The sequence below is a fragment of the Artemia franciscana genome, chromosome 4 (genome assembly GCF_032884065.1).
Source record: "Artemia franciscana chromosome 4, ASM3288406v1, whole genome shotgun sequence".
NCBI lineage: Eukaryota > Metazoa > Arthropoda > Branchiopoda > Anostraca > Artemiidae > Artemia > Artemia franciscana.
Window position 1 is genome coordinate 53,523,473 of NC_088866.1, and position 16,623 is coordinate 53,540,095.

The 16,623-nt window shown below is 36.8% G+C and overlaps 1 protein-coding gene across 3 annotated transcripts in view; it reads left to right on the top strand.

Moving 5' to 3' along the window:
* LOC136026590 (centromere protein J-like) overlaps nucleotides 1–16,623 on the top strand; it is a 111,481-nt gene that overhangs the window by 9,192 nt on the left and 85,666 nt on the right. For all 3 annotated transcript variants that reach the window (XR_010617341.1, XM_065703301.1, XM_065703302.1), the window contains exon 3: nucleotides 13,670–14,061. Coding sequence is in view for 2 of the 3 variants with exons in the window: in XM_065703301.1 (XP_065559373.1) it covers nucleotides 13,670–14,061 (392 nt within the window). In the remaining variant the exon portion in view is untranslated. The remainder of the gene's footprint in view (nucleotides 1–13,669; nucleotides 14,062–16,623) is intronic.

A 16,623-nucleotide genomic window follows, 5' to 3' on the forward strand; every position in this document is an offset into this window, starting at 1 on the left:
GGCGTGTCAGGGAGCTGCACAAATTGACTTGATAAAATCGTTTTCCCCGATTCGACCATCTGGGGGCTGAAGGCAGAGGAAAAATTAGAAAAATTGAGGTATTTTTAACTTACGAGTGGTTGATCGGATCTTAATGAATTTTGATATTTAGAAGGACCTCGTGACTCAGAGCTCTTACATTAAATCCCGACCGGCATTAACCCTCTGATTTTCCTTTTAAAGCAATCTATTGATTCTTAGAATTTTGCTAGAGCTCATACCATATGAGCTCTTGGCTCTTCCGACCTCGTCACAAGTGCCATATGAGCTCTTAGATCTTGTTTTTTTTTTCTTCTCAGGGGTTGTTATGTCAAACGAATGGTTGTAAAAGATCGAGAGAGGCTCATTTGAATGGAGACTAAAATTGCCAATGCTTTCAAAAAATCGGAGGACAACTAGCCCTCCTCTCTCGCCTTTTGTTCCCCGCATTTGTTTGATCAAAATTTTGAGATAACCATTCACGCCCCCTATTCTTTTGAGGCTGCTCACGTATATGACTACTCACGCCCCCTAGGGAAAGGTGTGTAGAATGACCACTGTTTACTTATAGTATTTATTATCGTGAAGTATACAGAGATTTTGGGAGTATGCAGACAGGGGAGGAGTTTAATTTTTTCCTGGGGAGAATGTTCCATGGAGAGGGAAGGTTTGAAGAGGGGGGGGTATACTTTCTAGGATAAATTGACACTGTGAGAATTGTCCTGAACTCCTACATGAAATTCTTTTTATTTGTCTTTCTTTATTTTTAGTGACTCAACTACGTTGGGTTATGTGCGGGCATTCTCCACAGGAGAAATTCTTCATGGGGAATATTTCACGGATAAAATTTTCCACGGGGGAACTTTTTTTGAAGCAACTTGCCACTGGGGAGGGGGGATTTCCGCGTAAAATTCTCCACGGAGGGAGATTTCCGGTATGATTATCAGAAATTATAGTCTTTTTCAAATGAAAGTGTACTAAGAAGAATTTTTCACGCGGAATCGTTCGCAAAAATTTTCCCTGGGGAATTTTCAGCGAGTATGGAATCTTCCAGGGGACTTTTCCTAATGGGAAGTGGGATTTCCCTGGGAGGAACTTTCCTTGGGGGGAAAGAATTTTTCATAGAGGAGAAGCCGGCTTTCCCGGTAATATTTAGAAAATGATCATGAATTAACTAAAAATGGATTTTTTCTCAACCGAAAGCAAGGAGCAACGTTAAAACTTACAGCGAATTATAATTATTAAGTGTATGAATGGGGTTGCCCCCTCCTCAATACCACATTCTTTATGTTAGAAGTTTGACTTTTTGTCCCAATTATTTAAGACCGACTCCTGAAACACAAGGGCCGTTAAGTTAGAGTCAGAAGCTTTTTCAAAAGTACTTAACGTTGGTGTAAAGAGTGAGGTATTGAGGAGCAGCTCAATAGTCTAATAAGAATTGTTGTACGAAGTAATTTTCTTACTACTATTCTCTTACTACTCTTACTACTGCAAGCGAAACAGCAGCTGCAATTGTAACTAAACTCACTTCGTCATCTTTTTATGTGGGGACATAAGCAAAATCTTGCTAACTAACTTGGTACTTCTTATTAATTAAAAATAAATAAAATTACATAAACATTAGTTACTCGAATTTGATTTATTAACATTTTTATCGGGACACTAATTGCAATCAATGCTTGAGTTAGTAGTTCATATTGTTAATATTGATCGTCCCAATTTATTGACAACTGATTTTACATTGACAACCTAATGAAAATATTGTTTAGTTTAAAAAGGAACTGTGGAAAGTTTATTGGAAAGCTAATTTTTGTGTTTTTCAGACCAGAAATTATAATTTTTCACTCATCAGTACACAAGCTTATAGTTCAAATCGTTATTATGGATCGTTTCAACTTATTAGCAACTGGTTTTGTATTGACAACTTAGTGAAAACATTGTGTTGTTGGAAGAGGAACCGTTAAAAGTTTATCTATCTATAATGTCTCTTGTCTTTCGCTTAATCTGAATCAAAAGAGAAAAAGTCAGTTCAACTAATATGTTTATTTCAGTTCTAATGTTTATTTGCATGACTCTAATGGTTAACACTACATAGATAGATAATTTTTATTTGCAACAAGTGTTTTCAGTTCTAATGTTTATTTGCATGACTCTAATGGTTAACACTAGATAGATAGATAATTTTTATTTGCAACAATTACGTAAATAAATGTGACAAATCAGTGCACATGCCTGGTGGCATACTTTAGCACTGACAATGTTACAATGTTGCATTGATACAATGATATTTATGAATTGTATCAATGTCATTTAGTATCAATGACATTTAGACATTGTATCAATGTCATTGATACAATGACATTGATACACTACAAAAATAAAAAGTAGCACTGACAATGTTACATACTGACAAAATAAAAATAAATCAAGCCAAAGTAAATACAGGCCTACAGCATCAGCATAAATATCATTTTAAAATTCTGATCGTTTTATTAAAACGATACTTCACAAACGGTACTTCACAATTTCATCTTACGTAAAGCACTGTTAAAGGCTATTCGCTTTCTAGGTAGATTATTATCAAAGATTCTATTTGATTGCACAAGATAATTTTGTGGGTGTATGCGAAAACGATCAGAATTATTTAAAATATCATTTTAAAATTATTTCAGAAGGTTTTAAATCATTTTAATAGAAAATGCTTGAATTTCAATATTAATTAAAATAAAATGTTTAAGTTAATTATTTTCTAAAGGGGCTTTAACATGAAATAAAGTAATTTCTAAAGTAAATTTAATTTATTTTTAAGCAAAATTTATTTATAGTTCATAGTTAATCTAGTATATTTTGCAGATAAGAAATGCCCGTTTCAAATTGGACTCGGAACACTTTTGGAGATATGATGTACCATTACGTATGTAATGGTACATACGTTAGCATTGACGAAATCAATCAATCAGTCAATCTGTTTGTTAAGAGAAAATAAAGAAAAATTACAAAGCTTTAGACCCCATAAAGGCTCTTTGGCCTTTGATGGTGGGAGACTAAACATTACATCAATTAATATAGAAGAAAAGCAACAAAAAACAAAACAATGACATGTTTGCTTACATAGCAAAATCAATTAATAAAGAAAGTGGGAAAAAAATGAATGTAGAAAAAAGAAAAGAAACGAAAAACAACAAAAGCAAAATAATGACACATCTGCTTATGTACTAAAATCAATTAATAAATGAATATAATAATAAAAAAGAGAAAAAAAAGAGAGAAAAACATACCAAACCAATCAAAGCAAGCGGAATATATAAATTGAAAAAAGAGAGAGAAGGGAGGAGGTACCTGAATTTCGGGTATTGGAAGCGGTCAGTCGGGAGGACATTAAGATTTTTTTTTTAATATCAGGACATTAAAATTTTTTCAAAATTCTTTTGAAACTACCAAACGAGTGACATTCTTGGGTTGAATCAGGTAGGCTGTTCCAAACTTTATGACACGCAGTTAATTGATTGAAGTCAGATCTCACCGATGGAGTAAACAAAATATTAATATTCCTTGAATGGCGAAGGTGATGCATAGACCTATCAGTGACGAAAGAAGGAGTAGTTTATAGGGCTGAGGGAACATCACCATGAAGTTGATGAAAAGTGAATGACGCTCAAAAAAGAATGTAGAGTGACCGCAAATCAAGTAAAGGGCTAGTTAGGTTAGTTGTAGAACAGTTGGTTTCCTGTATAAGCCTTCTTGCTTTATCATACGACTTAGATAGTGGTCTCAGAAAAGAAGAAAAAGTTGACATCCATACAGTAGGGCAATAAGAGACGTTGGACTGAAATAAGCAATGGAACAGAATTTTTAAAACTGATCCAGGAAAAATATGTTTTAGTTTCCTCTAAATTCAAAGACTCCTTGACATCTTCATATTAATTAGTCCAATATGATGCTTGAATGAAAGATTCTCATCAAGAATAATACCGAGGAATCGGACATATCGATCCTTAGGTGTACTGAGAGAATCCTTAGAAAGGTGGATATCAGTTAACTGAGGGCACGCCAGAAAAATATGGGAAAAAATTGAAAAAATTGACTTAGCAACATTTAGGGCAAGGCAATTAGCATCAAACCAGAGAGCGACTCTCTCGAAGAGGTTCACTACTTTAGGAAGAATATCAGACTCAGTTCCAACTGCAGTACAAATAGTACTGTCATCAGCGAAGGCAACGAGAGCGTCCTCATCCTGCGAAAGTGAAGGATTTTTTTTCCATTGAAAGATTCAGGAAGACATAGGCAACAGCAAACTAAGGGTTTCTGCTTTTTAACCGCAACTATAAGGTCATTAACATAAATCAAAAACAGAAACGAACCAAGAACAGAACCTTGAGGAAAACCAAACTCAACTTCAGACGAAAAGCTGGAAAAGAGAATCTACAGAGATAGTTCTACCGGACAAATAGGAATCAAACCAAGAATGAGCCTGTCCTCTTACACCAATGTGTGATAGCTTATAAAAAAGAATCCCATGAGTTAAGGAGTCAAAAGTCTTACGGACATCCAGGAATATAGCCACAGAGATAAACCAGAGTCAAGCGCATACGACCTGATGACCATCCACTGGGGAAAAAAGGTGGCGGAGTTCTTATTTATGCCCATGAAATTTTTAAAGCAGCTAGACTTGATGTCCCTTTTATAACTAAGTATGACGAAATAATTTGGGTCATTCTAAAATCACGACGTCTCCCCTGGAACTTCACTGGTATTACTCTCTGCGTGTATTATTACTCGCCGGCTCAGACAAGTGAATACAGCCAAGCATTCGTAGAAAAGCTACAGCTCAGTTCGGATTTTGTTTTGGGCAAATACCCATCATGCGGAATTTTCATGATGGGCGATGCCAATGAATTAAAGCTCCATCACCTGGACGCCGGAATCGGCCTGAAGCAGCTCGTCAATTTTCCCACAACCAAAGGTGGCACCTCCCTTGACCGAATTTCCACAAATATGCACGAATTTTACAACATACCTACGACCGGGGCTCCAATTGGAGGAAGTTACCACTTTTCTCTTGAACTTAACCCCACCTGTTCCATTAAAATCGATTACACTACAACTGTAACTATCAGTCGACCAATCACAAGTGAGGGACTTCTGACTTTTGGCCAATGGTTAAGCTGCGAGAAATGGGAAAAATTCCAAGATGCTAAAAGTAGCAACGAAAAAGCTACTATTTTCCAAGAAGCTTTGCTTCATAATTACAAGGCCTGTTTTCCTGAGAAGTCAACAAAACGTTTCTCGTCAGATCGACCATATATTACACAAGAAGTTAAGAAAATGGTAATGGAAAAGAGATGGCTTTTCCGTCAAGGTAATACCCAACAAGCCAACAGGTTGAAAAACAAACTAAGAAAAGTCACTCGAAAACACGCGAACAAATATGTAGAACGTAAAGTTAATCATCTGTTCGAGTCCAAACCAAGCCAGTGGTACAACCGAATCAAAAGGATGACGGGCAAGGTGGAAAAAGGAGTCGATTTTGGCATTGATGAAGATGACGTCGTAACAGCCAACTCCCTTAATAAACATCTGGGTAACATTGTGCAATCCCTCCCGCCTTTGCTGAGCGTGGGAATACCCACCCCTCCTCCTGAGTCTTTTGATTTCCCTTTGATATCAGAGTCCCAGGTGTTTTTCAAATTAAAAAGGCTTAAAAGAACAAGCATTACCCCTGTAGATATTCCCATTGATCTCATCAAAGCATTTCCAGATTATCTTAGTGGCCCCCTAACACTCCTTTTTAATCAGGTGACAAAAACAGGTGAGTATCCATCAATTTGGAAAAATGGGTTCATTACACCAATACCAAAAAAAGATGCGCCCAATGATTTTTCGGGTGTCCGACCGATCACTATGACACCCATTTTTAGCAAAGTGTATGAAAATTTTGTTGCAGCATGGCTGAAAGACCGTATTCTGGACAAAATTGATCCAAGGCAGTTTGAAAATATGCCAAACACATCTACATCTCATTACTTAGTAAGTATAATTGACAGTATTTTGCAAAAACTCGATGAACCAGATTCTTGGATTAATCTTATTGCAATAGATCTAAGAAAAGCTTTTGATTTAATTTGCCACAAAATTCTTGTAAAAAAACTTCTTGGACTAGGTGTAGATTCATTCCTTGTACGTTTAATTGCTAGTTTTCTTTCTGGTAGATGTCAACGGACAAAATATAAGTCCACCTACTCCGACCCACTGCCCATTTTTTGTGGAGTTCCCCAAGGTACCCTCTTGGGACCACTTTTGTTTCTTGTTATAATAAATGATTTGGCAACAACACTGGACGATCGCTGGAAGTATGTCGACGATCTGTCGCTCATTGAATGTTGTCGGAAAAACCTACCAAGCAGAGCAGGTTCATTAATGAAAGATATATGTCAAGAGGCAAAGGTGGACAAAATGACTGTCAACTTTGATAAATCTGTAATTTTAACATTTTCTTTTTTAAAATCTGCGCCAGTTTTTAATCCACCTATTCCCAGCGCCAGTCACGTGACCGAAATTAAACTGCTCGGCGTCCATATCACTTCAGATCTGAAGTGGAATAAACATGTTGATGGCATGTTAAAAAAAAGCTAATTTGGCCATCAGGTCTCTAAAGTTGTTGGCTCGCCATGGAATCCCTGCACCACACCTCCTACGCATCTATTTCTCTTTTATACGTTCCACACTTGAATACTGTTGCCCTGTATGGCATTTCGGGCTGACTAGGGAACAGTCGGACCGGGTTGAGAGGGTGCAATACCGTGCCCTCCTAGTAATCTCAAAAGCCCCAAAAATACCGTACATATCCCTCCTTAATCAGTTTCAACTTCAAACCCTTCAATCTCGTCGTTTAAAACTAGCCCTATCCTTTGGTAATAAAATTTTGTCCAGCCCTATACACCGAAATATCCTTCCTCCCCAACATCAACCGGCACGGGTAAGGCCACTCAGGGCCGTTGCAGAGCCTGTACCAAAACTTCAACCTGTGACTGTGTCACATGCTCGTTATGAGCTTAGTTTTGTGCCCTCGTTTGTTAAGTTGTTTGATGCTGGATCGACTTTTTAATCCGGATTATTGTTGTTAATTGTATTATTATAATTTTGTGTATATTTGTTGACTTATTTTCGTGTGTATGTGACAATTATTATTGTTAATTGTATATATTATTAATTTTGTGAATGTTAATTTTGACTTGTCGACGAATTTTTGTGTGTGTATGACAATAAAAACTAATAATCGGCTCTGTCCGTCGAATGTTTTTTAAATAAAATGAATTTGAATTTGAATTTGAAGCGCGGTGTAGAGAAAATTTAAAAGCGTTACACGTGCATGTTCCGTAGAATGTTTAGCTTGGAAGCCAAACTGGAAATCATGAAAAAAACTTTTAGCCTCTATAAAAGCTAGTAGTCGGGAAAGCATGGTCTTTTCAAAAATTTTGCTAAAGAAGACAGCAAGGATATAGGTCGATAATTGGCTGGATCGTTTCGAGGTCCATCTTTATGTAAAACAATTACTTTAGCTCGTTTAAGAGAACTGGGGAAAATCCCATGTTCAAAAGAAAAATTTATAAGCTTCGTCAACGGAGAAATAATTGAAGGAACAATGAACTTAACTACCATAGTTGGAATGCAGTAGGGGCCAGACGCCGAAACTTTTCAAGCTATTTACAATCCTGGCTACTTCAACCTCAGAAGTAGGATACAACACCATCAACTTGAGACAAGGCGGACCAAGATAAGATTTGTAATCTGGTTGTGACAGCGAAGACCTGACTGAAGAAACAGTAGTTTTCTCAACATTAGCAAAAAATGATGTAAATGCTTCCAGAACAAATGGAACGCCCTCACCAACCACAAGACTCGGAGGGATAGAGGGAGCTGGAGAAGAACATTTAAGGACGGAATTAATCACTTGCCAAGTTTTACGAATATCCTTCCCACAATCTGAGAAAATCTTAGAATAATAAAGGAATTGGCCTTCCGGCACAAAGAGTTAAAAACACTCCTGTAGAGTTTGAACTGCTGAAGACGTACAGCACTTGAACATGGCTTTGCTGACTTAAAAGCTTTCCAAATATTATTTTTTCTTCTCCAACTCTTTAGAAGGCCACGTGTCATCCATGGTTTAAGAGGAATGGATCTTTTTGACCTTGAAATAGAGGGGTTCAGAGCACATATTTCAAAAATCGACGCTTTCACTAACTCATAAAAAGAATCAAACTTTGAACGAAAATTACTATCCTCACTAAAAATATTCCATGTCTTCTCAGCTAAATGGGATCTGAGGCGGATTAAATTATTCAGATTAAACCTAAAACAAGCTGTTGGAGTATTCCTACTCAACATTATTTTAAAGTTAAAAGTGGAAAATACAGAAAAATGGCCAGAAAGATCACTCACTGCAACAGAATAATGAACCACGCTCAGAGACGAAAAAATATTATCAATTAAAGACGCTGACGTATCAGTTAAACGTGTCGTAATACAGGTTGTCAGTAGAACCCCAGCAGCGAGCATAGTTGAGAGGAAATCCACCGTAGTAGAGGACGCCATATCAATCAGATTTATGTTAAAGTCTCCCATTATTACTAGTTCGCACGAACGTATACCTATTAAATCCAAAACCTCATCAAGGATCTGAAGAAAAGAAGAGACGGATCCACTCGGAGATCTATAAACATTACCAATTTATCAAAACTTTGTTTTGTAATTTAATTTCAATAGATTGGGACTCAAAAACCCCTTTATCATTCCATGACAGATCGCTTCGAACGAAATAGAGAATAACATCAGAAATATACAAGACTAGACCACCCTTTGCCATCCTTCTGCGATTTAGTCGTTCCATTTTATAACCGGATATATCAAGAAGCATTTCATTGTTAGAATTCAGAAAGGTCTTACATAACCCAACAACATCAGGTTGTCCATCAAAAACTATCTGCCTCAACTCATCAATCGATGAACATAGTCCCTGAGTATTGAGTTGAAGGACTGAGAAGTTATCGTCTCGTCTAGTAGCTCAATTTAAATCGAAAACATACTTACTAGTAATTGAATGGGGAAAATTTAAGGAATTGTTTTGAATTTGACCAATAGAATTATTAACAATACTCAAAACACCTATTGGATTACTTTGCAATTGAAGTAGACGTCCATCAAAGGAGTAAACATCCCCAGAGCCTGAGCTAGAAAAAATCATAGGACTTAAAGAGATGGTGTATCACACCTGCACAACAACAAACAGAAAAAAATACAGCAATAAAAAAAACTACGAGGCTATAAGCGAACAAAAAAACGAAAAAATGGTGAAAATATAACAACTTTTAACTATTAGCGCCACTATTAAGCAATATCGTCGATAGACCATAAGCAACGCGGATAAGAATCACTAGCTAGAGGCACATAAATTCGACCTTGGTGAGACCACATTTGCTTATTGCTATATTTATCCCGTGCTAAGTTTAGAACATCACGTCTTTGTTTTGTCAGATTTTCCAATACAAAAATACCAGTGCGAGCTAATTTTGACTTTTGTTTGAACATTTTAGAAGCAAGGTCTTTAGACTTGAATGTTACAACTACAGGAGCAATTGCATCCTGTTTACTATTACCTTTGCTTGTATTTAAACTTTTAACTTCTATCACATCTTGATTTGATATTTCAAGCTCCATTCTGTTTGACACTATATCAAGAACCACCAACTTAGACATAGACATAGACATTTTTTATTTTCATCCAAAACGTATAAATTAAACAAAGAATTTACCATTAACGGCCACTCTTAAGACAGAAAAGTCCTGACTGTGGCCGCAATTCTAACCACCATGATCTGCTAAATCATTTCCTCAAATGATTTTGAAGAAAAAAAATCCTTGGGGGGGAGGGGTAAAAAAACTAAATAATTAATATTAAATACTAAATAAATAAATACTCTTTCCTCTTATCACACTTCTCTCCTTTTTAAAAAATGGAATTTAACCATTCTCTTGAATGATGCCAGACTTACTGCCGCTCTGACCAATTCTGGAAGGTCATTCCGGACGCTGACACCTATGTTCCTGAGAACAAATCCTGCTCTCGTTGTATTTCTTCTCTCGTGAGTCAAATCCTCCGGATTTCGGGTAAAATAAGAGTTAGTTTTAAAAAAATCATGAAAGTACTCAGGGCTTACCTTATTTACACTTTGAAAAACAGAAATCGCTAGCTGGTAATCGCGTAGCTCGCCTATGTTCAAAATATCGTTCTTTCTAAAACACTCCGCAGTATTCTGACAGTTTTGAAATTCTCCTATCAGACGCAGTGCTTTGTTTTGTATTATTTGAGTTCTTTTATAATTCATCACGAAATTGCTTGCCCAGACAGAACAACCGTACGTGATGTAGGGGTGCACAATAGCACTGTATAACAATTTGACAACTGCTACCGGGAACACTTTTTTCAGCCTCCTCGTCACTCCCAATCCTCTAGCTGCTTTTGCCGACACTATTTCACCATGCTTCTTCCAAGACAAATTACAATCAATATATAATCCGAGATATTTACAAAAAGAAACCTGTGTTATGCCAACACCGTTATAAAGCACATTTTCAAGAAGTTCAGGTACACCAGTTCTACTAAACATCATAAAATTTGTTTTTCTTGGATTTACTGAAAGTGAGCTTAGAGCTGTAAAAAAATGAAGCCGACTAAGGACGTGGTTCGCTTTTTGCACAACCTCTTTTGAAGTCCGGACAAACACTGTGATAGCTGTATCATCGGCGAAAGAGGTTAAAATTGAATCATTTAGATAAAATCGAAGAGTATCCACATATACCAAGAAGAGTAACGGGCCAAGGACTGATCCTTGGGGAACACCACAATTTATAGGCATAGCTGCACTAGATATATCACTCATCACCACCTTCATTGATCTTCCACACAGATAAGACCGAAACCAACTTAATGCTGTATCTTTAATTCCAAGGTTCCGCAGTCTTTTCAGTAGAACTTCAAAATCCACAGTGTCAAACGCCTTCTTCAAATCAATAAAAATAGTTAGAGGGATCAAATTATTTTCTAACGCACTATTTACACAATCTAAAAGGTGATGAACGGCATGCACTGTAGAATGACCTTTTCTAAAACCAAACTGCGAATCTGACAAAAACCCAAGCGAATTCATGTACTCGTATATTTTCTTATACACTACTTTTTCATAAATTTTTGAGAAGAGCGGTAGAATGGATATTTGTCTCCAGTTCGAAATATCTCTTTTATCGTCTCCTTTATGGAGGGGTATAACTTTTGCCCGCTTTAGTTCGTCAGGAAACACACCTTTTTGAATAGATAAATTGACTAAATAGAATATCACAGGTAAGAGATACGCAGCAACTGCTTTAAATGCTTTAATGTTTAGGCCATCAACACCAGCTGCATTAGATTTGATCGATTTCACTGCTTGGGTAATGTCATCCATAGTACATTCGGTAAAGTAAAATGAGTGATGAAGACCACGGTTATCGTCAAACTCCTCAGTATCTAGCTGTCAGCTTTGATCTTTTGCCTCTTGGTTTATTTGCGATCCTATTTTGGTAAAAAACTTACAAAACTCTTCACTAACTTCTTGCCTCCCACTCACAGTTCTTTCACCCATGGCTAACTGTTCAGTTGATGCTGAATCCTTACCATTGCCGAGAACGCTTTTAATAGTCAGCCAGGTCCCTCTAATGTCTCCTTTCTGCGATTTTAATTTCTCTCCGAAATACTCCCTCATTGCAGCTCGACGTGCAGAATTCACCGTATTTCTTGCCTTTCTTTACTCTTCCCAACTGTCATCACTCTCACAGTTGAGACAATCTGAGAATAATTGGTCTCTCTTCTTCATCCTTTCCAGTATCTCTTCCGTAATCCATGGCTTCCGCGGTTGGTTTTTCTTCTTAGTTGCAGTTTTTAATGGGCAACACTGATCATAGATGGGAGACAAAATACTCATAAATTTATCAAAAGCAGTCGAGGGGTCTTCTTTCTCCGCCATGACTTCTTGCCATGATACTGTGCTGATTTCTTCTTTAAATTTCCTGAGATTTTCAGCTTTCATCATTCTGAATTGAAACTTAGTAGTGGTTTTATGTTTACAGCCAAATGTTTTAATGGTGCAAAATAATGGTAGATGGTCCGACCCAGGCATCCGAAGAAAGGAAGATATTGTCAATCAGGGTTGCCGAATGATCTGTTATCCTAGTTGGGATTGAAACTGCGGGATAAAGGTTATGTGAAAGCATAAGGTTAAAAAAATCAAGGTTTACTCCCTTCTAGATTTAAAAGATCAAAGTTGAAATCGCCTAAAAAAATACATTGGAGTTTAGTACTTGACATTCTTTGAAGAAATCCATCGAATTCTCCAAAAAAATCATCTGGGTTTGCGCTGGGCGGCCGGTAAACCAAAGAAATGATGAACTTTCTATTTTTCTCTAACTCTATTTCTATTGATAAAGTTTCGAGCTTACCTTCATTCCAGAGAGTTAAATCATCTCGAATTACGTAATCCAAAGAATTTGCTAGCAGAAAAGTCAAACCTCCTCCTCTCATTGAACTCCTTGATTTTGATACAAGTTTATAGCCCGGAGAAAAATGTGACGAGAGGAAAGTGTCTTCAGTTACGAACGACTCGCAAATCCCTAATATTTCTACCTTATTTTTATAAAGATCTAGCAGACGGGCAAACTTCAAGTGACTATTGGGAGGTTGCTTAACCCCGTTGAACATGAGACTATTTAATCTCTTTTCTTGTTCATACTCATCAAGCTTTTGCTCTGCAACTTTAATCCGTTCCCCAATAAATGAGCATTGATTTTTTAAATGTTTCAAATCATCAGACAAGACAACAAATTTCGGCTTGAAATCGACGAACTTTGCGCTTTGGTTGCATTAACTATGTCCTTAGAAAATGACTGTTTGCCTCCAACAGATGCCAATTTTTCATCTAATCTCTGATCTATTTTCTGAGCAAGGTCTTCCATGACAGACTGAATTTCTTGTTCCGTCTCTGTAATCTTGTTAATAAGAGAGGTTAATCCCAACGACTTATTTAAATCGATATTTTCAAAAGCTTGTGCTTTAAGTTTGTCTGCAAATTTGTATGTAAATGTCTGGTTTCATCACAAGCTCTTCAAACGCTCCCTTTACACCTTTTTTAGAGTTTTTCATAGTCTCAGCTTTATTGTATTCAAAATCTAAAATTTGGTACTCATTTACAAAATGGGTATCATGTGTACCGTAACAGAAAACTAGATACTTGTTTCTAGTTTTTTCACTTCCCTTTGGATCAATCGCTTCAACAATACGTACAGGCCATTCAGGATAACCTCTAAACCTAGCCAATGCCAGCATATGAACAGTAAATATAGCCATCTGCTTAACTAGCCAGAAATTAGTTAGAAAAATAGCTTCCATAACACAAAAAAGTTCGTTGAGTGGTTGAACCGTAGACTTTAAAGTCAGCCAAACTGTCCTTAGTCATGTGTCGATTTGGACAGTTGAAATGTAAAATTTTAGTTTAAACAAGTCAACTTAGTTGACTTTTTAATTTTTTTTGTCGTTAGTTTTATTGACTAAATTATGCCTTTTCAGAAAATTTATCACCAGAAAAACGAAGTTTATTACATTCTAATACATCCCACACAGCATTTGAAAATCACGAAAAAACACCCATTGGAAATAATACAAAGAGTTTTGAAGAGATTCTCAAATTAAAACTCGAGGAAGAAAAAATGGATGCTGAAAACACTAATTCTCCAAAGATTGTAAAAAGGCCGTTTTTGAGGAAGGGATCGGGACTTCAACGTTTTCAGTATACGCCTCCGAAATTTTTACCCGAGCAATCACCTGGTCATAGAAAAGTGATAAGCCCCTTGAAAAAAGGTGAAAATCCTTCCAGAAATGATGACAAGAAGGAGAAGTTTGAAGATTCAATTGACGCTGATTTTAACCAGAAAATAAGAGAGGCAGACAGACAGCATAAGGTAACAAATTATCAAATAACCTTGCCAACTAATTAATTAGGTGTTCAACTGATATAATAATAATTATTCAGAGCTGACAGTATTGCATCATGTTGTTCAGAACCAAAGGGTATATCTAAGGTTTGTAGTATAAGAGAGCAAAATAAGGTTTTGTAACCTATGGTACAAATTACGTTGCTACAAATAATAATGCTTATAAAAAAAAATTAGCTGATTAATTCAGCTTTATTTTGATGTTAGAAGTTTGAAATGAGTTAGCGGCTTTGGACCGAACTTGTTAAACTCACAAAACAGTATTAGATCATAGGGCTTAAACTAACAGCTTACTGGGACACTAAGGTACTAACAGCTTACTGGGATGCAGCTGTGTTGCCTGAGGGCAACACAGCTGCGCAAGCTTCTCCTCCACAACAATCTATCAAAGCTACACTCTGTGCCCCCTCCCTCGAAGCTCAGCTTCCTTTAAATCCTTTCTTATGACATTGAGTTACTCCATTTGGTGATTTATCTGCTTTTCGTTTGTGCCCAGACAGATGGAAGAAAAGCACAATGATTGGCAATATGTCATCCTTGTGATGTAAGACGTGGACTAGTTACTTTTCTTCTATGATTAAACCATGTTTATGTAGACCGTACTGTTCGATTTACGGTCAGTCAAACGAGTACCTACGTCTACCTAACTACCATGATTTTCGTATACCGTATTGCTCGATACAGTCAGTCAAACGAGTACCTACAATTACCCAACTACCATGTTTTTCGGAGACCATATTGTTCAATATACGGTCAGTAAAACGAGTTCCTACAACTACACAACTACCATGTTTTTCGTAGACCGTATTGTTCGGTATACGGTCAGTCAAATGAGTACCTGCATCTACCCAACTACCATGTTTTTCGTAGACCGTGTTGCTCGATATACGGTCAGTCAAACGAGTACCTACTACTACCCAACTACCATGTTTTTCTTAGACCGTATTTTTCGATATACCGTCAGTCAAACGAGTACCTACCGTATTGTTTGATATCCGGTCAGTCAAACGAGTACCTACAACTACCTATCTACTACCCAACTACGAGGCAAATCATCTGGAAGATAGTTAGCAAATCTTACTCAATCTTTCGAAACGTCAATGTTACAGAGCCATACTTGGCCACTGTTTCTACTATGGCTTCCAATATTCTAATTTTAGCTTATAGATTTATCTACCTGTTCTTCTGAACTTTTTTCAACTGTGGAAAAAACCCTGAGCCTTAGCTGTTTTATTTTTACATTTTCATTTCATCCAGAATTTTTACTAATAATGCTACCCAGGTAAGTGAAGCCATCCTTTTGATGGATGTTTTCGTTACTATGCATCACCTCTTCCCTCCTTGGTTAACATCAGAGATCTATAAAGCCTTGTCAAGCATTCTCAAGGACCCCCTCATGAACACCTAGAGGAGTGAGTCCGTCTCCTAAGATTGGAGAGATTCAATAATCATTCCAGTATTCAAGAAGGGCGACAGAAGTGATTGCAAAAACCATCGAGGTATGTCGCTCATGGACATGGCCAAAGAGGTTTTTCCGTCGTTGTCGTGAACATTCATAACTTTCAGAGACTAAAGAGAGCGTAGACAACGAAAATCAAGCTGGCTCCCTTTTAGGTATGGGATACGTAGATGTTATTTTTTTTTTTTTACTTCGGATCATCCCACATCAGGGCTCTATCCATAATCATGATACCATATCTATTCTTTTGAATTTTACAGCACTCGACTCTTTACTTCACCCGCTACTATGGGAAACTTTGCTAAAAGATGGAGTCCCACTGAAGCTAGTGAGGCTGGTGAAAGCATAGTATGAGAATACGTGTAGCATCCTAGGCGTAAATGGAGAGCTTTATAAATTATTAAATAAAAAAACAAGTTTTTTAAATGAAAGTAAGGAGCGACATTAAAACTTAAAACGAACAGAAATTACTCAGTATATAAAAGGGGCTTTTCCTTTTCAACGCCCCGCTCTTTACGCTAAAGTTTGACTTTTTCTCTTAACTCTACATTTTAAAACAGTAAAAAACTTTAGCGTAAAGAGCGGGGCGTTGAGAAGGAAAAGCCCCTTTCATATACGAAGTAATTTCTGTTCGTTTTAAGTTTTAATATCGCTCCTTACTTTCATTTAAAAAACTTGTTTTTTTTATTTTACTTGGCTCTCCGCAGAGGAATAATTAAAACGAAATTTGTATATATTTTTTTTTTGGCTAAATGGCTTTCTCATAATTTTGATCGAATGATTTTGAGAAAAAAGAGCGGGAGAGGAAGCCTAGTTGCCCTCCGATTTTCGGTTAATTAAAAAGGCAACTAGAAATTTTATTTTTTTACGAATCTTTTTATAAGTAAACGATAGACGTAACTTATAAACTAGCTTACGTAAAGAACTTTTGTTTTCTCATGTTTTTATCACATATATGAGGGGGTTCGCCCCCTCGTCAGTACCTCGCTCTTTACACTAAAGCTTAAATTTTGTCGCAATTCATTAAGAATGACCCCTGAATCACAAAAGCCGCAGAATAAATAGTTGAA